The sequence below is a fragment of the Cryptococcus neoformans genome, chromosome 14, assembly GCF_000149245.1.
Source record: "Cryptococcus neoformans var. grubii H99 chromosome 14, complete sequence".
Lineage (NCBI taxonomy): Eukaryota > Fungi > Basidiomycota > Tremellomycetes > Tremellales > Cryptococcaceae > Cryptococcus > Cryptococcus neoformans.
Genome location: NC_026758.1, coordinates 26315 through 46074, shown reverse-complemented (window position 1 = coordinate 46074; position 19760 = coordinate 26315). Strand labels below are relative to the sequence as shown.

General features: G+C 51.6%; 5 protein-coding genes and 3 non-coding genes; 4 read left to right on the top strand and 4 right to left on the bottom strand.

Moving 5' to 3' along the window:
* Positions 1-1278: 1278 nt before the first annotated feature.
* Positions 1279-3820, bottom strand: CNAG_05346 (sarcosine oxidase). XM_012198181.1 has 6 exons: positions 3435-3820; positions 3291-3398; positions 3099-3251; positions 2791-3060; positions 2668-2751; positions 1279-2621 (listed from the first exon to the last, which is right to left on the bottom strand). Exons 1-6 carry the CDS (start codon positions 3597-3599, stop codon positions 2103-2105), a joined length of 1299 nt encoding a protein of 432 aa, XP_012053571.1. The 5' UTR covers positions 3600-3820; the 3' UTR covers positions 1279-2102.
* A 67-nt stretch (positions 3821-3887) lies between these two features.
* Positions 3888-6562, top strand: CNAG_05345 (amino acid transporter). Its single transcript, XM_012198180.1, has 9 exons — positions 3888-4435; positions 4484-4722; positions 4780-4799; positions 4864-5222; positions 5320-5537; positions 5600-5680; positions 5738-5969; positions 6011-6145; positions 6197-6562. Exons 1-9 carry the CDS (start codon positions 4215-4217, stop codon positions 6465-6467), a joined length of 1776 nt encoding a protein of 591 aa, XP_012053570.1. The 5' UTR covers positions 3888-4214; the 3' UTR covers positions 6468-6562.
* Positions 3950-6737, bottom strand: CNAG_13145. The gene is made up of 4 exons (XR_001046424.1): positions 6656-6737; positions 6018-6593; positions 5774-5951; positions 3950-5701 (listed from the first exon to the last, which is right to left on the bottom strand). It is a non-coding gene; the product is annotated as a hypothetical RNA (non-coding RNA).
* Positions 6738-7061: 324 nt separating this feature from the next.
* Positions 7062-11562, top strand: CNAG_05344 (hemolysin). XM_012198312.1 has 9 exons: positions 7062-8721; positions 8860-8936; positions 9080-9132; positions 9371-9536; positions 9733-9747; positions 10017-10168; positions 10319-10421; positions 10739-10851; positions 11034-11562. Exons 1-9 carry the CDS (start codon positions 7301-7303, stop codon positions 11181-11183), a joined length of 2250 nt encoding a protein of 749 aa, XP_012053702.1. The 5' UTR covers positions 7062-7300; the 3' UTR covers positions 11184-11562.
* Positions 11534-17697, bottom strand: CNAG_05343 (hypothetical protein). XM_012198179.1 has 6 exons: positions 16573-17697; positions 15941-16516; positions 15410-15897; positions 15138-15362; positions 14867-15085; positions 11534-14813 (listed from the first exon to the last, which is right to left on the bottom strand). The coding sequence occupies exons 1-6, from the start codon at positions 16649-16651 to the stop codon at positions 11838-11840; spliced, it is 4563 nt and encodes a 1520-aa protein (XP_012053569.1). The 5' UTR covers positions 16652-17697; the 3' UTR covers positions 11534-11837.
* CNAG_13144 lies at positions 14899-17531 on the top strand. The gene has a single exon (XR_001046423.1). It is a non-coding gene; the product is annotated as a hypothetical RNA (non-coding RNA).
* Positions 17698-17977: 280 nt separating the features above from the next.
* Positions 17978-18221, top strand: CNAG_13143. The gene has a single exon (XR_001046422.1). It is a non-coding gene; the product is annotated as a hypothetical RNA (non-coding RNA).
* On the bottom strand, positions 18160-19638 carry CNAG_05342 (hypothetical protein). XM_012198311.1 has 3 exons: positions 19312-19638; positions 18666-19238; positions 18160-18540 (listed from the first exon to the last, which is right to left on the bottom strand). The coding sequence occupies exons 1-3, from the start codon at positions 19414-19416 to the stop codon at positions 18376-18378; spliced, it is 843 nt and encodes a 280-aa protein (XP_012053701.1). The 5' UTR covers positions 19417-19638; the 3' UTR covers positions 18160-18375.
* Between the last annotated feature and the right edge of the window lie 122 nt (positions 19639-19760).

The following is a 19760-nucleotide window of genomic DNA, read 5'->3' as shown; positions in this document are numbered from 1 at the left end:
CCAATGAAAGGTAGTACCTGGTGCCTGAAGTGGGAGGAGTGGAACCCCACGGGACATTTCCTGGAATACGCGGGGCAAATGCGGGGCTTACACAACACCCGCCGGTAGTCCGGCCCCGAAGTAAGCGCAAAACGGCCTAAAGTCGAGAGAGTATGACCCAAACCATGACAAAGCTCATGATCAGGACGCCAGACCTAACGGTATTTCGCGGCTTGAACTCTGTATTAGGGATGGATCTGATCATGGGAGAGGTATATCTGCTGTTACAAGAATGCATAAGCGATGACGGTTAAGGCTTACAAAGGCACGTGCTGTTCATCTTATCAATAACCACTGCTGGGCTTATCCTCAGTTCCTTCCCACACACTATAGATCGATGTCTCCCGACGCCCAGGCCCTTCCTCCTTTGATCTCACATCCGTCTACATCCGCGGGTCCTTTTGATAACGAACAATAATAATTATTAAGTCAGCAGGAGTGTATTCGCACTACATCTGAAAATGGATAGTCTCGCACGGTCCGGTCCAGTCTGGTTGCCAAAGATAAACTAAGGTGGATGACATGGATAGGATGGTGGATGTGGGAGTAATGATAGGTGGTGGGTCTTGCACTAGCATTCTAGCGTAAAGTGAAATTTAAACTTGTGGTGGATAAAGAATGAACAGAGATTAGGCAGCTAAATGTGTCATAGATCAGATTAGTAGATGTTGGTGGACAGCAAGTGGCGTTAGTTCTCTTTCCGACCATCCTTCGTTCTCCGCATTACCAAACGTTTAACAGGTCTCTATGCACTGATTCCATTACATTCTGGCACACTGGTGCGCCAAGCAACAAGCGTGGGGTCAATGGCAGTCTTTTAATTAACAGTAACGAGTAATTATAAATGTCTACACAAGACGGGGCATATTAGGGCTACAGCCATTTAATTAGAGTAGCTAATAAGGTTTAACGTTCACACCCTTCGCGGCTCGTTCCTAGCGGCAACCCAGATTTTTTTCCTTCTTCTCCAGTTTCGAGGTCCGTCCCCGTCCGTCGTTCGTTCTGCTTACCACAAACTGGCATCTACTTGGCTTTCCTCAGTATGTTTAATAACCATCGATGTGCTTTGCCTTGTATGCATGTATGCACTCTCTTTCTCCTTCAATGCTCCAAGACTGTTGTATAATAAGAGTATGACATGCGGCAATTCACGGGTATTTGTCTGATTGACTTGACTTGGCGTTCGTTTTTTATTTGCATGGCTTGGCGTGCATTTTATTTATCTGACTTGGGTGCATCTTATGTACCTGACTTACGTGCATCTTTTGATCGAGAGAACAATCTGTTCCAATTTTCATCATCTCATCTCTGGCTAAAGACGGTATTCAATTTCAATCTTCAATTCCAGTTATGCGAGTGGCAAAAAGTTGGTATTACTCGCGAATGAAGGAAAGATCTCGAAACGTGTAAACGATCCGCCCTGGAGCCACAGACGCCATAACCTGTAAACATGTTTCAATTATATGGTATATAGTAGATGGTAGGCGATAATAGGCTAACGAGATCCATTGTATCCTATCTTGCTATAGGAATCTTGTACAATAGAGGGGGATGTGAAATGATACAGGCTAAGACGGCGAGATGAGATGTATTTCTGTTCCAGAGTTTTTGGATCTTTCTGACATCGGTCGGTCTCCGACGAGGACCCCGCCTTGCCTTCGGCGCGCTTTTCCAGCTGATTTGAGTAATACTGGCAATGCAAGGCATGTAATCTTGATTTTTTTTTTTTTTCGGAATCTGCAATCTCAAGCATGCATAGTACACAGCTGGTGTGTCCTCATATTACAAAGCTTTGTTGGTGAAGACAATTGCTCATTTGTAATTCGAAAGGCGATGTATTATTACGCGCAAGTAGTTGAAGAGTATGACTGGTCAAGGCTTGGAAGAGAAAGAACGATTGTGTGTAGCTGCATGTCCACAATCTCTAGCTTTTGTTCGATTATTTCTGTATGAGTCTCATGATGTGACGAGGATGTACGACCCGTGGACAGGCACAGCGCCCAGAATCCTCTTCTGTGACCTTCAAACTTCGCTTGACGTTCGCAAGCGTGACAGATATCAAATCACACATCATGGTTCCACCCCTCCACATCCTTGAGGTCCTTGGGGTCCAGCCCGCCCCTTCCAGTCCCGTTGTCTCCAGTCCCAGGTCGCCACCGCCAGAGGTCCTTTCGGTCGTGTGGCAGCTTGCCTTCAATCAGATCAACAACCTGCTTGCCAACCACCGGGAACATCTTGAACGTCTGACCCGAGTCACCGGTGGCGACTACCAATCCCTTGTATTTTGGATGCTCGCACATGAGCCAGTTCATGTTGGCCGTATCGGTACACCAGCACATGGAGGTCTTGAAAAATGGCCGACCGTTGAGATGGGGCAGCCACTGGTTAACTAGTCGCTTGATGTCTTCTAGACTCTCGTGGGAGATCGTGTCGGTGGGATTGTCGGCGTGAGATCGAGGCACAGAGATATTGACGTCGTTATCGAGGCCGAACGGTCGGCAAGGCTGTATATGGGTGTACCCGGAAAACTCATTGCAGATTTTGAGCTCGCGAGTGCCTTCCTCTGGCTCCATGATGAAGCCCTGGTTCGAGTCAGCACTATCAAAGGGGACGGTCCGAGAGGCCTACAAGCTCATGGTTGTACGTGGTTGGAATGCCTTTCAATGCCTGGGCCTCTTCCGGCGTCAGGCGGATATGCGCGTAGACCCAAGCCTAGCTGTCAGCGAGGTCCATAGGCTACCTGTGACCTACCTTGCTGACGCACTGTCCCTCGAGATCGAGCAACGACGGTGACCAGGCCCCGGTAGCAAAGACAACCAGATCACCCTGCCACTCGGTCCCGTCTGCCGCTCTGATACCCTTGACTACCTTGCCGTCGTCTGCGAGCAGCAAGCTCGCGAACGTTCCGGCGCTGCCAAAGGCAGACTTGACACCGAGCTTGCGTAGCTCGTGTCCGACCGAGTTGAGGGCGTTCCTCGCCGCTACCCAACCGCCCTTCTTCACATACAATCCTTTCCAATTCTGGCCCGTCAGCACTGTCTCATCTGCATATGACCTACCTCCATATCCGCGTCCTTGAGATGAGGTGCCTTCGCTACGATCTCATCTCTGTTTGATAACCACTCGAGGAGGTCTCCTCGACCTTCTGCCACTACAGCTTCGTATCGCTTTCGCAGTCGTTCCTCTCGTTCGGATTTTGAGGTTAGGTCGAGCTAGACATCAGTGCTCCGCTCCTTGTGCTCTGGACTCACCCGTCCCACTTCGTGAGCGTGATCCTTAAAGACCGGGTCGGTCGTCCACATCCTCCACGCCTCGGTACCGAGTTGTCCCCAGATCCCCGCCGAGTCATCCCCTGCCATCTGCCCGTCAGTGCTTGCTGTGCTCTGGCGACTCACCTTGTTGTTGTCATTCCCGGCAGAGTTCAACGAGGGGTTCTGGTAAATGTCGAGCAGTCGCACATCCGTATAGCCCTTTCGGGCCAGATGCAAGGCGGTAGACGAGCCGATAGTCCCACCACCGCCTACGATAAGAATCTTGCTGTCCTTGCTTGCCAGCGTCATGGCTAGGATTGTACACGAACCGTATCAGTGGCACCACAGCCTCGAGTCGCACTATATGTATATCTCCCTTGCTTATCGCTCATCGTGGGAATCGCTAAGCGAGCCTGTACCCCACGCCTGCAGTCACCTGACAGCTGTCAAGACAATAACGACGAGTCGAGGATCTGGACGCCATCAAAACTGGTCGGTCATTCAGGTCGGTGCGCGCGGAAGCAAATTCCTCCAGATATAACGTTGCTCAACTCGGCTATCTATATCGGACGTGTAAGTGATCGATCGGCTATGAGGGGCGTCGTCAGCGCGTTTGATTCCCGTGAAGTCTCAGGCTAGCAAGCTTAACGGACAGGCATTCGACCTCCCTTAGGCGCCAACGCCAAGGCATCCAACATTTATCGCTGCCCTTATCGGACATTGCTGGAGACCCCAGGCCGGAGTTGGACTAATCTGGACCCCAGGTCTGCGATTGTTGTATCTTGCTTCTCGCGATATGCTTCGGGATGCTTTCCTGCCGCGAAGACGTGGATGATAGACTCATGACTCCGATCTCACTAAGCGAGGTCTAAGCGATGTCCAAGATGGATATCCCGGGAACTGCACTCCGCATTCGATGATAAAATGCAGCCTATATATATATATATGTTGCAGTGGGGACAGGACAGCTTCGCCTGCCTCTCCATGACTCATCCCATGATGTCGTCTGACCTCGCCTTTTCCAAGCAGCACACCTTTGAGGTATCAATTGACCACGACAAGGAACTCACCACCAGCCTTGATGTCAATGAGGTTCCTCCGGAGGATGCCCCCGCGCCTTATGATCTGGCCAATGACCCTCACAGGTGAGACGATTCCGCTTACCCTGCCACATTCGCTGATAACATATACAGAGGTCTGCGTATGCGACATGTCCAGCTCTTGTCCATCTCTGGTGCCGTAGGCTCAGGCCTCTTTGTCAGTATCGGTTCGCCTTTGACCGCAGCGGGTCCCCTCGGTCTCCTCATCGGTATCATTATCTGGTCCACCGTGATCTTTGGCGCGAGCAACTGCCTAATCGAAATGACCACGCTTCTTCCCCTTGACGGAGGCTTCATCACTTTCGCCGGAAGATATGTGGACAAGGCTTTTGGTAAGCTGCTGATTCTAACCGACGAGTTGAAGTAACATTAAGCATCGTCCACCATAGGTAACGCCCTCGGATGGAACGTGAGTGATTGTGTCAAAAAAAATGATACATACGGAACACAATCTGACAAGCCATATGCGGCAGTTCCTCTTATGCCAAGCATCACTTGTCTGTTTCGAGCTAACCGCATTCAACGTCATGATCGAGTACTGGACCCTTACTCTGCACCCCGCCGTCGCTATCACGGTCGGTCTCGTGCTCTTCGCCCTGCTCCAACTCTACTCGGTACGATGGTTTGGTGAAGTCGAATTCTGGATCAGTATCACCAAGATTCTCCTGCAGTTCGGGCTGGTCATGTACACTTTCATCGCCATGTGCGGCGGTAACCCCCAACATGACAAGTTTGGATTCCGCTATTGGAAGAACCCTGGGCCGCTTGCTGGCGAGACGGGTGCCCTCAAGCTCAAAGGCATCTGGGACGCCGTTCTCTGGTCGTGTTTCGCGTAAGTGCGATCTGGCCACACATGTGCCACTTTCGAGCCACTGGTTCATGCTGCTTTCTGTTCCTTTCCCACTGATGCTGGTCATGCCCGTTCGCAGGCTCGGTGGACCCGATTGGATCTCTCTTATCGGCGGCGAAGTTCGAAACCCTCGACGCGTCCTCCCCAAAGCCTTCAACTCGACCGTCTACCGTATCATCCTCTTCTTCGTTCTCGGAGGCTTCTGTGTCGGTATCAACGCCCCATCTAATGATCCTGCACTTCTTGGTGCCATAGCTGCTGGTGCTCCTGGCGCCGCCAAGAGTCCTTACATCATTTGTGAGCCAAATCTTCGTGATCAGCTTGATTGTACCCTGCTAATTCCTCTGATGTCCTTGTAGCCATGAACAGGCTTGGTATCCCCTTCTTTCCGGACCTCGTCAACGCGCTTGTTCTTGTCAGTATCTTTTCCACTGGAAATGGTGAGTCACAGTCAAACTAAGCTGAAGTAAGAAACGTGAATTAACCCTTCTACACAGCTGCTGTGTTCTGCTCTTCTCGAGGTCTCTACTCACTCGCACTCAAGGGCGGCGCTCCCAGCGTCTTCAAGCGACTCAACAAGCAAGGTGTCCCATATGTGGCTGTCTTGGCCATTCTGGCTTTCGGATGTTTGGCCTATCTCTCGCTCGGATCCGGCACTGTCGTGGTACTCAACTGGTTCCTGTCACTTGTCGGTGCTGCCAATCTTGTGACCTGGACGTCCATCGCTTTGTAAGTGATACTGTCCAAATAGCATTCGCTGACTCTGTCAGCACATACATGCGATTCCGAGCCGGACTCAAATCTCAAGGACTGCTCAACAACGATTTTCTCCCGGTACGAGCATATCTTCAGCCCCTGTCGAGCTGGTGGGTCATCTGCTGGGCGCCTATCGCCTTTGTTTGCAGGTGAGTCAGTCGTCGCCCCAGAAGCCTTCCTAAAGTGACTGACATCCGCAGCGGTTACGCCCTTATGGTACCGGGTAGCTGGGAAGGAGACACGTTCGTCTTCACCTATGGTGCCATCTTCATCTTTGCCGGCTTCCTGATCCTCTTCAAGTGTATCGAGGTCTTTTACAAGAAGAAGAAGCTGTCGCTGTTTATCCCAGCTAAGGACATTGATGTCCACACAGACCTCGAGCACATTGCGGCCATCACCGCGGCCAGCGAAGCCCAGAGAGCCTCACACGAGAGGACCAAGGCACAGAAGGTCTCCGACTTTTTGTTCTAGTTTGCGTGAACACTTGTTTCATATAGGGTGATTGAAGGATTAATTGTATTTCAATGTCATGTCTGTAAAAAGAGATGTATGTTTGCTTCCTGCGACTTCTCTTCTTGTAGCTTTGAGCAGTACAAGCTGAGCTCTGTCAACGAACGCTGCCGCAGTTTGAAATACTTTATCAGTTTATCGCTACTCACAATGGGATAGTCGTCGAGAACGAAAGACGAACCGCAGGTAGTTGCTTCGGAATGCGAAGTCATATTCAAACTTGAAATTAATGTCATTACCATTGTGGTTTGCGGTGCAACCAACGCCAGGTCAAAACTTCGCGCCGTCGTCGCCGAAGAGCTCACGTGAAAGCCACGTGTGTTTCGTGTTTTCATATTCTAATCACAGCCATTTTTCAAACCGACGGAGTCATGTAACACATCTGACATGCATGTGAGATTTATTTGTGAATTTGTGAGACTCTGATGCAGGGTGCCTGGTGGAATGGAATGCATATAGAAGTCGTTGGTCGTTAGAATTATGATATGACTGCTGCGCGCTTTGAATTATGCAAGGAGAGTCAAATCCCCGCCGCCGCTGCTGCACGTTCGTTGTATTAAATTTCCATCTTACTGTACTGTGTTTATTCCTATATTCTCTCTTCATTTTGTTTACCCCATTCTTGGAACCCAGCACCACAAAACCGCCAAAAACGGGCAACTTACGTCGACTGAATCGACACAAATCGACCACAGCAAAGACCTTTCGGCACAATTACCGGTCTACGTAATACGATCCCCATATAAATATCTTTCTCTTGGCGACGTTTAACATTCAACAAATCTCGTTCCATAATGGCGTTAGAAGATCATCGAGATACACAAGAACTACAAGATCAAGTCCAAAGTCCATGGCGCCGACGCATGTCCCACCCTCTTCCTATCCCCACTTTCCGCCCCAACATCCCCAACATTCCTCACCTCCGCGCTGCACTTCTCGGATATCTTGGTGAACTTGAGGCTGCTCTCCGCCGTAAGCTAGGAGACGATCTTTCTGAATTTGGAGAGGTCTTACATGGTGGTGGCAGTGGTAGGGGGAGGGGGAGGTTGCCATCGATCTCATTGTCATCTTCTATATCAGCAGAGGACTGGACCACGTCGACTGACAGTAATGATGAAGATCCTTACCATGGGTATTCGTCTGCTCTTGCTGGACCTTCTTCAACTTCCGAGTTTCGACAGCGTAACACTGCCACCAATGCCAATAGATGTGGTAGCCCCAGTGCCAATACTAACGCCAACGACAACACCACTACCGGTTCCTCATCTACAAAAGACAGCTACGTCAACCTCCTCAATCATCTTTCTGCCCTTCGCGAGGAAGCTTCCAACTACCTTCCTTCTTTATCTGTGCACATGCCCCTCTCTATACCTAACCGGGAGTGGCTTCGCTCCCTCCCTTCACGGCTCTCCATTGTCGACCCCGGGCTGCTTTCTCCGCTCGATAAGGCGAAAATCAAGGATGAGCTTGCAGCTGTGATAGACTTTGAGAGTGGGGCAGTGGAGGGGGCGAGGAAGAGGGTGGTGGACATGGTTCATGCAATGCTGCCTTCAGAGGATTGGGCAGGATGGGAGAGGTTGGGATGGGAGGAGCAAGAGTATGGGGATGGGTGGAGACCCGGGGAATATGGACACAGGCGGACGCGATCGGTATCTTTTGGTAGATCCGGCAAAGGGAAACACAACCAAGACAATGATAGCGATTACCCGGACATGGAGATGATGGAAGATGAAGAACCAGAATACCTTTTCCCCAACCGTACCCCCGCCTCAACCCGAGCACTTGCAAGAAGAAGAGCGGTCAGGTCGAAATCGGTAGGGGCGGCGCCGTTACCATCAGTAAAGAGGGCAAAGATAGAGAGGTCGCAGAGCTATGCGTTTGGGTCGTTGATCAGCTTTAGTCAGGGGAAAGCTGTTTCAGAGCCAGCTGAGATGGAAAGTGGGGGTGGGAGTGATCGTGAGGATGGGGACGAGGCCGAGGATGAAGACGGTGATGAGGTGGACAGAGTGATGAACGGAGAGAGAAAGGATGTGGAAGAGTTTACAAGCATATCGTACTTAAGCGTCGACCTAAAATCAAGTCTGATTGCTGTGGGAACGACTACAGACCCGTCCGTCGCTGATGGGCTCAGAAGTTCAGAGGATGGGAGAAAATTGATAACGTACGACGAGCTGCCTGCGATATGGAGGAATAATGAACATATTCATACTGGCTAGTGAGTGTTGTTTTATCTACTTCGCTCCGTCTTTCCTTTTCCCCCATTATTTTCCATTTCTGTTCCCCCAATATCAGTTTGATATCTGTACGAAGCAGAATAGCTTTATGCTAACGTGCCCTGCCCGCCTTGAAATAGCCGATTCATACCGCTACACCTCAAGACGGGGCCTGTGCCGCTTATCAAATCTGCTTTTGCAATGCATAACGAAACTGGTTCGTACTTCCATTCCTTTTGGCCTTTCCATTTTCCTTCGTCTTCGCCCTCTTCCCCTTCCTGGCGGATTTGGCCCATCCATTACCTAAAGTCAAAAGGTAATAAACATACTAACATCTCGCTCTCTTTTTGATGGCTGTAGTGAATATACATTCGCATTTAATTCCAACGCTTTTCATATTCGCTTGTATACCTGTAAGCATTTCTGCTTTTCTCCTTGAAGCGAAGCTTCATTCCGCTAAATCTTTGTTTTTTTTTTTTTTTTTTTTTTTTTTTTTTTGCCTGCCTTCGTATCCTTCCGATATACTTCTTGCCTACCTTCTCCCCTTTCCAAAAAATCGCCCGTCTTGCTCCGTTTAACTATCTTCTTACTTCCCATCATCTCCTCTGTCTCTCACGCTTCAATCAACTCGAACATGCCCAAAAAAAACAGTTTATCATGTACAACACTCCCCTTCCCGACGCCCACCCACTCGACACAGCAGTAGTGATCGCCTACCTTGTCGCTGCTATTTCCTGCCTCAGCTCTTCAGCTGGGTGGCATGTGTTGAGCGGATGTGCGAGTCGAAAGTGGTTTGAATGGGGGGCTTGTGTGGATTGTAAGTCTGTTTTTCCTTCTGTGTTTTGAAGCGTTGTGGGAGAAGAGGGAGAAGAGGTGGATAGGGATGTTATGAAATAGGAGAGGGAAGGAAGGCAGGAAGAGGATATAAGAGGTGATGACGGGGATGAGAATGACAGATGACAGTGGCTGATCCCGTAATTGCTTCATCCTTGATTCATGTCACGGATCAATAGATATTGGTATATCATGTACGTCGTCATTTACTCTTTCGTCCTGTATAACAAAAAATAAGCTGACGAATGATGCTCCTTCATATCTTTCACCGCAATTCCCACCATTTCTTTCTACTTCTTTGCCTCCTGGCTTGCGTATCACGATTTGATTCGTACTGTTTCCCTCCGCTGTCCCACTCAACAATTCTCATCTCTGTCTTTCTCCTCCTTTTCTTGCCTCGTCACTGCCCATCCCTCCCCCTTCTCTTTCCACCATTTTCTGTGGCCTACAATCGATATAACAGGGCTCATAGCAGCATCCTTCGGCACCGTCGTTTACAATGGTTTCTACTGCCAGCCGAAATTAACATTGTTTTACTGTACGACTAACATGCTATGCGGAGCCTTGGGGTCCTATCTGCCTTTTCAGAGGTGGTTCAATGAGAGGCGAAATAAAGTGAGCTTTTTTGTCCTTTTCTTTTTAGAGATATTCAAGGGATTTGATTCGAGAGATTCGACTTGACCCCAAAGAAAGTCGGACGGGGGAGGGGTTTTGGGATTTCTTCCTTGTTTTACGTTGCTGACTCGCGCTCTCCTATTTGTTTAGCATCTGAGAATATCCTTCTTCCTTTTCCTGTGTTTCGCGATGTTTGCGCCGATGGTTCACATGTTTGGGCAATATGGATGGCATAAAGCATCGGCTTTTGTTGGTACGTTTGCCTCTCCCCCTCCCTCTAATTCGTTCCATCTCCCTCTTCCTCTTTTCGTCATGCAGAATGGATGACTGACGTTTGGGATGGTTATTGCTTGATCTGATCTTGCTTTTCGTGTTTTGGACGAACTTTTACGTCTTGAAATATTTTGACTTTTGATTTTGAAAAATCTTATCGTTCGCCTTCTTTTACCCTCCTTTTGACTGGTACACCACCCACCACCTCCACTTCGTGACTTTTTCCATCCAATCCTATCCAATTTGACTCGTTTACCCATTATCCTGTGTTGCGGCAATTTTTGGTGGGATGTACAGCCCCATTCATGGTATCCATCGTAGCGTATGTGATTGGCCTTTTGTTCTACGCATTTCATTTTCCGGAATGCAAGTGGCCTGGCAAGTTTGATATATGGGGATCTAGCCATCAGGTGCGTTACTTTATCTACAGTAAAATGGAATGGGTGGTTGCTGACCAAACTTTCCTGTCATACCATTTATCCTATCCTCCCTTCCTTTGATATTGACAACGACATTCCACATCCATATCGCAACTATTATACAACCTCTCTTCCTGCTCTCCACTCTCTCCTCCAACAATAAACAACTACAGCTCTGGCATCTAGGTATCGTCGTCGCCATCGTTCTCCATTATCGAGCAATCTTTGTAGCGCATGGTGTGAAACATGAGTACTCGTGTGCGGCGCCAGGCCAGGAGATTTCGGTGGCGATGGTTTTGGAGAGGATGATTGGGTGGCGTTAATGCAGAGGTAGAAGCGAGAGCTATGAGCTAACAGGGGGGAGATGGTTGGTGCTAGGTCGGAGGAGGGATGATTTGAGTGGATTGAATGGCATTGGATGGCCATGCGTATGGAGGTTTGGGCTGGATGAAGGCGATGGCGAGATCATGAGGGTACTTGAATATCTTGGTAAAGATGCATCTAGTATCTATTTACTTTGAATATTTATGCAATTTGGAGGGCTAAAGTACCGTTTATCTACAACTGTGCTGATGCGCGTCCGTTGTGAGTTGACTGGATTAAAAGCTGGTTTAACTATTGTGCCAGTTACGCGCTGTTAGCGGTGCGTGTCATCTGTGCTCTTTGATCGAAATATGTCTCGTAACTATGCATTAAAAGTATATCTCAACACGTTATCTCCAAAGTCCATTTTCACTAGCAAACCAACAACATTAAACATCGCCTTTATCTCGTTTTTTTATAACTCTATAATTATTTCGCACTTTTATATTTCAACATTTAAACATTACGACAGTTCCTTTCAATCTCCTCCCTCATCTCTCGTTACAACGGCACGAGTTCCATCCCCACCCTGTAGCCCATCTCCTCGCCATCATCATTCCATCCAAACCCCTTATTCACCGACTTGCATACGAACATTTTCCTCCTTAAACCCCTCACGCCCTACCCTCTTCGTCCACCTTGTGCAGTCGTCCCCCTCCAGGCCCTACCACATTCATACCACCGGACGTATATCCCAGCCCGAACGGATCGAGCTTTGGGGTGCCCATCAAATCCCCGTACGACGTCGTTGTGCTTTTCGTCGATGCCGGAGAGGAGATTGGAAGGCGACCGTTATTGACGACGACGACAGAGTTTCTTGGACTAGCGGTCGGTGTCGTCGTCGCCGAGGGTGAAGTAGGAAGAAGCCGTTTGGGCACCTTGGGCGTACTTGTGTTTGATTCGGGGGCGTAGATAGGGTCATAGTACTCATAGGAGGAGCCGGAGGACATGGATTGGCAAGAGTGCATGGTGGAGGCTGAAGTTTGGCGGGGGATTGAGGGTCGCGATGCGGGGGAAGAGGTTTTGGATTCGGTTCGATTGGGTCGAGGAGCGAGGGCGGTGGTGTAGCTTTTCCGTTTGATGGGTGGTTTTCTCTCTTCCCCTCGGTCATTCCTCCATCCCCTCTCGGGACTCGACTCTTCCATTCGCGCACCAACCTTTTGCCTCTGGCTACTCGACGATCCTAACGGCAGCGGCGACGACAACATTGCCGATCCCGAAACACTAAACTTTCTCAACGCTTCCTCTCTACTCTCCATCTGCGCAATCTTGGTTTTCACGCTCGGCAGCATACTATGGCAGCTTGAAGGCGATGAAGGCGTGGAAGATGGGGAGGCGTGGATCGATATGTCGTCGAATGGGATTGGGAGGGAATCGTGTTTCGCCATGGGCTGGTGGTCGCCACTAGAGTAGGGCGAGCGGGGATGAGGGAGGGAGAGGCGGGACATGACTGAATCGGCTGGAGGACGAAGGGAAAGAAGAGTAAACGGTGAACCAAGGCCTTGCTGCTGCTGCTGCTGCTGCTGTTGTTGTTGCACTAACCCCCACTCGAGACCGTCGTGCGGGCTCCCGGGCGAAGAGATGAGCGGGGAGAACGATTGGTACCCACCGCCACCGCCACCGCCACCACTTGCAGGCGAGAGGAAATGCAATTGCTGCACGTCTTCTTCCCCACGGGGGCTTTCCAGCCATCTGCCCTCTGACGATGCCGAATCTGACGCTCGTGGCGAGGCGAGCGGCGGTGGTTGGCTGCTGCTGCTGCTGATGGGCGGCGGCGCGTTTGTAGCTTGGGATTTGACGGACGCGTCGGAAGGACCTCGTTCCATGGGTTTGGAGATGAGCGGGGATTTGGTCGGGCTGGGGTTGCGGTTTGTTTTGGAGATGGGGCTGGAGCTGAGTTTTGTGGGGCTTGGGTTACGGCTTGTCTTTCTCGGTGAGGGGATGGAAGGGGTGGTGGTGGCGTTTGGAGTGGGTGAGAGGGGGATCTTGATTTTTAGTGGTGAACCTGGTGTCGCAAACGAAAACGAATTCTTCTTTTGTACTACTTTTGCTCCTCCCCCACCGCCGCCGCCGCCGACGTTCACTTCGGCAACAGACGCCAACGAGCTCATCGACTCTTTTTTACTCAACACCGATACCCTTCTCCCTGTTGTCGTTGTCGTCGCTGTCGCCGTCGCCGTCGCCAACATTGAAGACGAGACGATCCCAGACTTTTTCACAACGCCTTCCAACCTCTCGTTCAAAGCCTCCCTACTGACTTTTGCGCGGAGGGAGGGGACGCTGCCGGATCGGATAATCGTTTTGGTCGGTGATGAGTCGGTGGCTTTGGTGGGGGACGGGACAGAGGTGGAAGATAAAGATGGGAGGAGCTGGGGAGGGACTCGGACGGAGATGTGACGTTTGACAGGTTCGACGTGTGTTTGTGTTTGTGTTTGTGTTTGTGTTTGGGCTTGAGGGGCGGGGGTATCTTGTTTTCCTGTTCTGCCATCCTCTCCATCTTCCTTTGCCTCTTCCTTTTCTTGCTCGCCCTCGCCCTCGGCCTCGCCTTCGGCCTCTGCTGCGATCGCAGGGGCAGGCGCAACAGATGATAATGCTCGGGGACGTGCGCGTCGAGGAGTGGCTGTTGGTGTATCCCCTCTGTCATGTTCATCCTCGGAATGAAGAGCGAGCTCATCGTCGTACCCCCAAGCGTGGGATTCATCATCCCTATCCCTTTCGTCTACGTCGTCCTCTTCGTCCTGGTAGCGTTCGAGCTCGTGGGAGTGAGAGGGGTGGGGGAGGACTTGTTCTAATTCATGTCTCTCTTCATCCACCAATTCCAACTCTTGTCCTTGTCCATGGTTTTGTACGTGCTGGTGAAAGCTTTGGGCTTGTATGGTGTCCATCTCGGGGTTGGTGTAAGGCTGGCACGGCTGGTAAGGCTGGCACGGCTGGCTGGGCTGGGGAGAGGCAGGATGTCCATCAACCGAATCGAAATCCCACCCTTCTTCCTCCATCTCCAAAAGTTCTTCGATACCCCGGTGCATGTCCGTCTCTGTCGCAGTGTCCATCTCCGTCCTTGGCAAGTAGGAGGACGGTTCCGGCATGGGCGTCCGCTCGACGTCTGTCTCAAACGTTCCCTCATGGGTATTTCCCTGCGTATCCGCCTCCCATGCTTGAGCGAGAGACAATCTCCGCTCCTCGTCCTCCCGCTCCATCTCTGCGCGGATGATCATCAAACTCCTCTGTCTGCCCTTTGCGCGATTTTGTGCGCGGGAGATTGTGTCCTGGTTTTCGTCGTCTATATCGAGGTGGGGGTCATCTTCGGGGTAGGTTTCTGGGTGGGGGGAGAAGCCGGAGAAGGCAGAGAGGTGTGGGGAGTTTGATTGGACGTGGGCGTGGGCGCGGGAGTATGTGGGGATGGTCAAGAGGTTGGGCAGGGAAGCAGCAGAGGCGGCTTTGGAAGGAGAGGTGTATGTGCTGGTAGAGCTCTCGGGTTGGGAGTGGGGTTCAAAGACGGGAAGAGATGGAGGTGGCTGGACGAGCGGTTGTGATGGGTCGGGATGGAGGGTCGTACTGCTCGGTCGGGCTGCCGGGGTGTGTGTCGGAGTCTGCCGTGGAGGTGAGCGCGGAGTATGAGTACGGAATGGGTAAAGCTACGCACCAGACTTTTATGCACCTGCGCGTCTGTATCTCCGGCGGCCCACTCTGCGATCCCCATACTTCCGGTCGCTCCGCTTCCACTGGGCATGGGGGGCGGATCAATCGACAAAAAGCTGATGAGCGTGACGGGGAGATCGACATAGATGGAGTTGTTGAGCGTGACGCGGAGTGTGTAGGAAATGTCGACGAGTTTGGTCCGGCGGATGGACAGCAGTCCGGTCTAGCAGGCATGTTAGTTGCTTGGAGTTGGAAAAATAAAAAGACCAGCGTACAGGAACTTGAATACTCATATCCCAATGCCCGCTTTCGCCCGGCTCGACACCGGTCCACCACCCTTTGCCGGTGACTCGGCCTGCGCCATGGGTCGTAAAGTCGCCCTGGACGGCTTCCTCGGCCACTTTTTTCCGCTGCGTCTCTACCGGCTGGTCGGTGTGCGCCGCCGGGGCGGGGGCAAAGGTGCGGACGTCCTGGAGGAGTGCGAGACTGAGGTGTTTGATCTGCGGCGCAAAGAGTCAGCTGTGCGCCCGAGCACGAGAGGACACACCTTTCGGAGACTGCCGTTGCGTATGCCCACGTGGCACCACAGGCGCTGGCCGCTGACCCAGGTGGCTCTGCCCATCGCGACGCGCAGGCGGACGGCGCCCCTGTCGCCGGCGAGACTCCAGCCGAGGCCCTTCTCGGTGGCGGCCTCGAGGGGGGCGGTGCTGGGCGCGAGGGCGCGGGCGGGGTCGAGGCGGGGGAGGAGGACGATGGGGCGGTAGAAGTGGGCGATCGAGCGTTTGCGGGTGGCGGGCGCGAGCAGCTTGAGGGACGCCACGAGCACATAGCGCACGCTCGGGCCGCCACGGTGCGCGGGGGTGAACGTGCCCTTTGCGCCCGCCGCGGGGGGGAGGGGGAAGCAGAACGGGATGCTGTGTGCCCCCGGGGCGGCAAGCCGGAAGCCGTCGGCGTCGGGCGGGGAGGCGAACAGGGGGGAGGGCGAGTCGAGCGCGCGCGCCTGGTGGTAGAACACGTGCCGCGCCGACGCCAGCTCTGCGAACGGTCAGATCGGGACACCCCCCCAGCGATCACTCACCTTCAAACCCCACCACACGCACCTTGCCGCCGCCCACCCGCAGGCCCGCGCTCCCCCGCGNNCACGTCACTCGGCGCCGGCAGCAGTTTGTCCCGCGACAGCCGCCTCGACCGCGCGCCCCCAAGAAGAATCCCCAGCTCCTGCGACGACCGCTGTGTCCCCGACGCAGGGTGCAGCAGCGTGCCCTGCCGCACCAGCAGTTCCGCCCCGTCAGACAGCGATCGTCCCCGCTGCTTTGGCGCGTTCGGACGTGGCGCGTTCCGGGGTGCGTGCTGGTGTGGGTGTAGGTGTGAAACGGGGAAATGGTCCAGTGTGCTTTCGCTCCATGGTCGGGAATGTAATTCGTCGTCCGTGTATCGCCCGTTTGGTCTTGACCGCAATTCCACATCCCTATATCGATAAGAATCCCCATACTCACCCGCCGAGCTTGGGGTAGTATAAGAAGGATCAAAAAACGAAGGGACAGAGTACAGGTGCATTGGCTGGGACATTGACCGCGGCATGTCCGTCTCTTGAACGGTTTGCTGTATCCGTAGAGGTGGGTAAGGGAATGAATACGTCGCGGTTGTTGAGAGTCTATCCGTAGCAAGTACGAATCAATAGAATACTCTAGAGTATTGAGATGAACCTACCGCTGCTCTTCTTGATATCCACCGTTTCCCTCGGATAACGGCGAACGAATAATCTCTCCACCTTTATCTTCCCCTTCATCTCCACCCCCCTCTACATCTCCAAATTTATCTTCCCCTTCATCTCCACCCCCTTCTAGCTGCATATACCTCCCCCCCTCTTTAGCCACCCCCCGACGACGCAGGACCTCGCTACTCTTCATCCTCCCCATCTTGCCCGCCTTGCTCGACGACGTGTGGTGCGTGGAAGCGGAAAAGGATGTGCTGGAGATGACGGATGCTGAAGACGGTGCGCGCGACGGGGCGAGGTGTTGCGCAGCATTAGCGTTGGAGCTTGGTACGAGGCGCTGGCGGTCATCGTTTTCGTTTTCGTCATTCTCATCTCTGTACTCCTCACCCTCATCTCTGTACATCTCCTCCACCTCGACTCGCAATCCATTCTCCCCGCCCGCTCTGTCTCCCTGGTCAAACCCCTTGTCCCCTGATTCGACATGCTGATCTTCAATCCGCGCAGAGGGAGAGATACCAACCCGCGGGGAAGATCGGGGACCAAGAGGTTTGGAAGTACGTAGACTCTTTACCGTTCCCGTCGCTGTGGCCGTGGGCGAATGAGTATAGTGGGTGGGCCGCAGGACAAAGTGGTCGGGGTCGTTCGTCTTGACTCTCAATCTCGTGCTCGCTACCCCGGCCTTGGTCGGCGATCCTTGACTATAAGCACCAGCGCGAGCCTGATCCCGGGGTTCGAGCGGAGGGGAACTGGTAGTGGATATCCGGAGCGGGGAAGGAGGGTGGGGAGAGTTGGAAAGTGTTATTCCCAAACCTTGGGACGGGCTCGGTGGGAGCGGCATTTGGGTGTAAGAAATGTTTGCAAGCTATGGAGCTCCCCTGTTCAAGCTGTCCGGGGGTAGTATTATAAAAAAAAAAACAGTAATCAGAGTATGTGTATAGATTGTATGTAAAAGCATGTGCATTTGGAAAGAAGACTTTTGTTAGACCCAAACAGGTTGGATCTCAATCCCACACCCCGGGTACGGGTGCATTTATATAAACAATCCACGACCAAAGTAATATTTCACGAAAACAAGATGCCTTTTTTTTTTTTTTACCCTGAGCTTGAGGTTCAAAAACGACGCATGTCGCACCAAGAAACAAAAATGAAAGACAAAAATCAGTCGGGCTACGGCAGTTTAAAGTTAGTTTTTAAGGGTTTTTTTGGGCGGTTCTAAATGCCGGAGCCGTTTTGCGTTTGGCATTCTGGGTTGGGTTTTGGGCATGTGGAGGCAAAATAACCTAAGCCATGTGACTATCGCGTGGCAAATACGTCAGACAAGCGATCGGCCACGCATCCGGTTCCGTCTTTCATCAAGTGATCTACTCTTCGACTTCTACCCTTCGACTTGGATCCCGTTCGGTATCCGTGATCCGACAGTTGAAAAAGAGAAACACTTGCCTCATGGTCCAAACTTAAAGTCAAACAGTACGTATTAAAGCTCCAGGACAACTTTGCAGTAGAACAGAGAACCGATGTACAAACGTGAGGAGGTTTGGTCGATTCTATGGATCGCCTAATAAGCCTCCGCAAGGAGAAAACAGATAGGATATGGGTAGTTGCAAGCTTTATATTGCCGTGGTACATGCAAAGTTATCCATGCCATGAAAATGACAAGAGCATCGTGTTTTATCGGTCATACGCTAGAGCCTGATAAACTCTACTACTAGCCTTCATCTCCTTTCCATCCCTTTTCTCCCCATCTCAGCCACTATCCCTCGCCACATGCTACATACACTCTTCAAACTCCTCTCATCCTAACTAGGTCTCGCCACCTCTTCCCTTTCCAGCTCATTGACCCACTTATCAATAGCCTCGCCATCAAAACCATCCGTGCTCCTTCCGGGTCTGTTGACGCTCGTAACTAATTGAGGCATGGAAAGAACGAGTTGTTGTCTCATTTTGACGGCAAAGTCGGCAGGCTGGTTTGGGAATGATAAGATATAGACGTCACATAATTGGGATAGCACAGGAAAGATGGAAAGGATGGGTCAGCTCTAATAAGCGTCCGACCTCGCCAAGAAAGCAAAGGAAAGAAAGAACGTACATCTTCCGCCCCCACAGCTTTCCCGACCGCCCACATTCCAAGACCCGTAAATCCTACCACTAATGTCGTCGCCAACATCAACGCTTTCGCACCAAGTAACGCTCCTTCCATCCTATCCCCTCCCCCTTCTCCCTTCCCGTTCGAAGCAGTATTAGACGATAAAGGCATGAGCGATGAACCATACAATGCTTTTTCTTCTCGAGCATTGAATAACCGGCTTTTGATCGTTTCCGCAGACTCTTCTGCCTGGATAAGAGTAGATTCGGATCCTCCCCCGAGATGCTTGATGTCTTCTTCAGAAATTGGGATCTCTGCTGATATGCTAGCGCTCGAATAGGCTGGGATGGCGGATTTGAGGGCGGATGAAGGTGGGACAGGTGGAGGGCTATCTCGGACTTGGGATGGCGGCGAGGTGGATGAAGAAGGGAAAGGGGATGATGAAGAAGAAGGGAAACGTCGAGAGGCCAAGTGTTCGAGGTTTCGGTGCGACATGAATTGAGGGCCGTTCATCGTCTTTGCCGCTTGCCGGACGTAGGGTATCACCATCGCTGTCAGCCCTATTGTCAGCGCAAACTATTTCACCAAAACAACAGATCAGCATCTGCATTCTGTATAACATTGACGATCCATGACGAAAGGAACCTACAGCAGAACCGGCGACATAGAAAGCGACTTTAGGGACCTTGCGTCGTTTTTCGGGCGTAGAGCCCGAAGGGAGCGAGTTGGGCTCGCCAAGAAGGACTGAAGCCATGGTCGTGTTTGAAGCGATTGATGGATGCAAAGGTAGTCAGCTGAATTGAGAAGTGTGAATAGTCGTTGGGGAACTTGAAGCAAGAGAGGGGAAATGGCAAAGGAAAATGTCAAAAACAGTCAGAGGGGTAAGGGTTAATAGATTGAGAAATTGATCAGGCCGTAACGATGATGTGACCATTTCGATAGAAGAGCTACTTACACCCTTATGATTAAGATTTGGTCCCGCTTTCTGGTCTTACTTTGGTAACAAGAGGACTGTAATCGATACATCGCTTTTGGAGTTTGTATTATCAAATAATTGACTTTCATTCCCAACAGTCCTGCTTTTCCTTCCATTGGGGA

Excerpts from the sequence above, each read along its gene's own strand:
- CNAG_05345 (XM_012198180.1), top strand. The coding sequence starts at position 4,215 with ATGCAGCCTATATATATATATATGTTGCAGTGGGGACAGGACAGCTTC. Across the intron at positions 4,436-4,483 it reads CTGGCCAATGACCCTCACAG|AGGTCTGCGTATGCGACATG; the intron begins GTGAGACGATTC and ends TAACATATACAG. Across the intron at positions 4,723-4,779 it reads ATATGTGGACAAGGCTTTTG|GTAACGCCCTCGGATGGAAC; the intron begins GTAAGCTGCTGA and ends CGTCCACCATAG.
- CNAG_05342 (XM_012198311.1), bottom strand. The coding sequence starts at position 19,416 with ATGGCTTCAGTCCTTCTTGGCGAGCCCAACTCGCTCCCTTCGGGCTCT. Across the intron at positions 19,239-19,311 it reads TCTATGTCGCCGGTTCTGCT|TTTGCGCTGACAATAGGGCT; the intron begins GTAGGTTCCTTT and ends TTGGTGAAATAG. Across the intron at positions 18,541-18,665 it reads AAGCTGTGGGGGCGGAAGAT|CCTGCCGACTTTGCCGTCAA; the intron begins GTACGTTCTTTC and ends TTCCCAAACCAG.
- CNAG_05344 (XM_012198312.1), top strand. The coding sequence starts at position 7,301 with ATGGCGTTAGAAGATCATCGAGATACACAAGAACTACAAGATCAAGTC. Across the intron at positions 9,133-9,370 it reads TCATATTCGCTTGTATACCT|TTTATCATGTACAACACTCC; the intron begins GTAAGCATTTCT and ends CAAAAAAAACAG. Across the intron at positions 10,422-10,738 it reads TAAAGCATCGGCTTTTGTTG|CCCCATTCATGGTATCCATC; the intron begins GTACGTTTGCCT and ends TGGGATGTACAG.
- CNAG_05346 (XM_012198181.1), bottom strand. The coding sequence starts at position 3,599 with ATGACGCTGGCAAGCAAGGACAGCAAGATTCTTATCGTAGGCGGTGGT. Across the intron at positions 3,252-3,290 it reads ACGCTCACGAAGTGGGACGG|CTCGACCTAACCTCAAAATC; the intron begins GTGAGTCCAGAG and ends ACTGATGTCTAG. Across the intron at positions 2,622-2,667 it reads CCACGTACAACCATGAGCTT|GGCTTCATCATGGAGCCAGA; the intron begins GTAGGCCTCTCG and ends GACTCGAACCAG.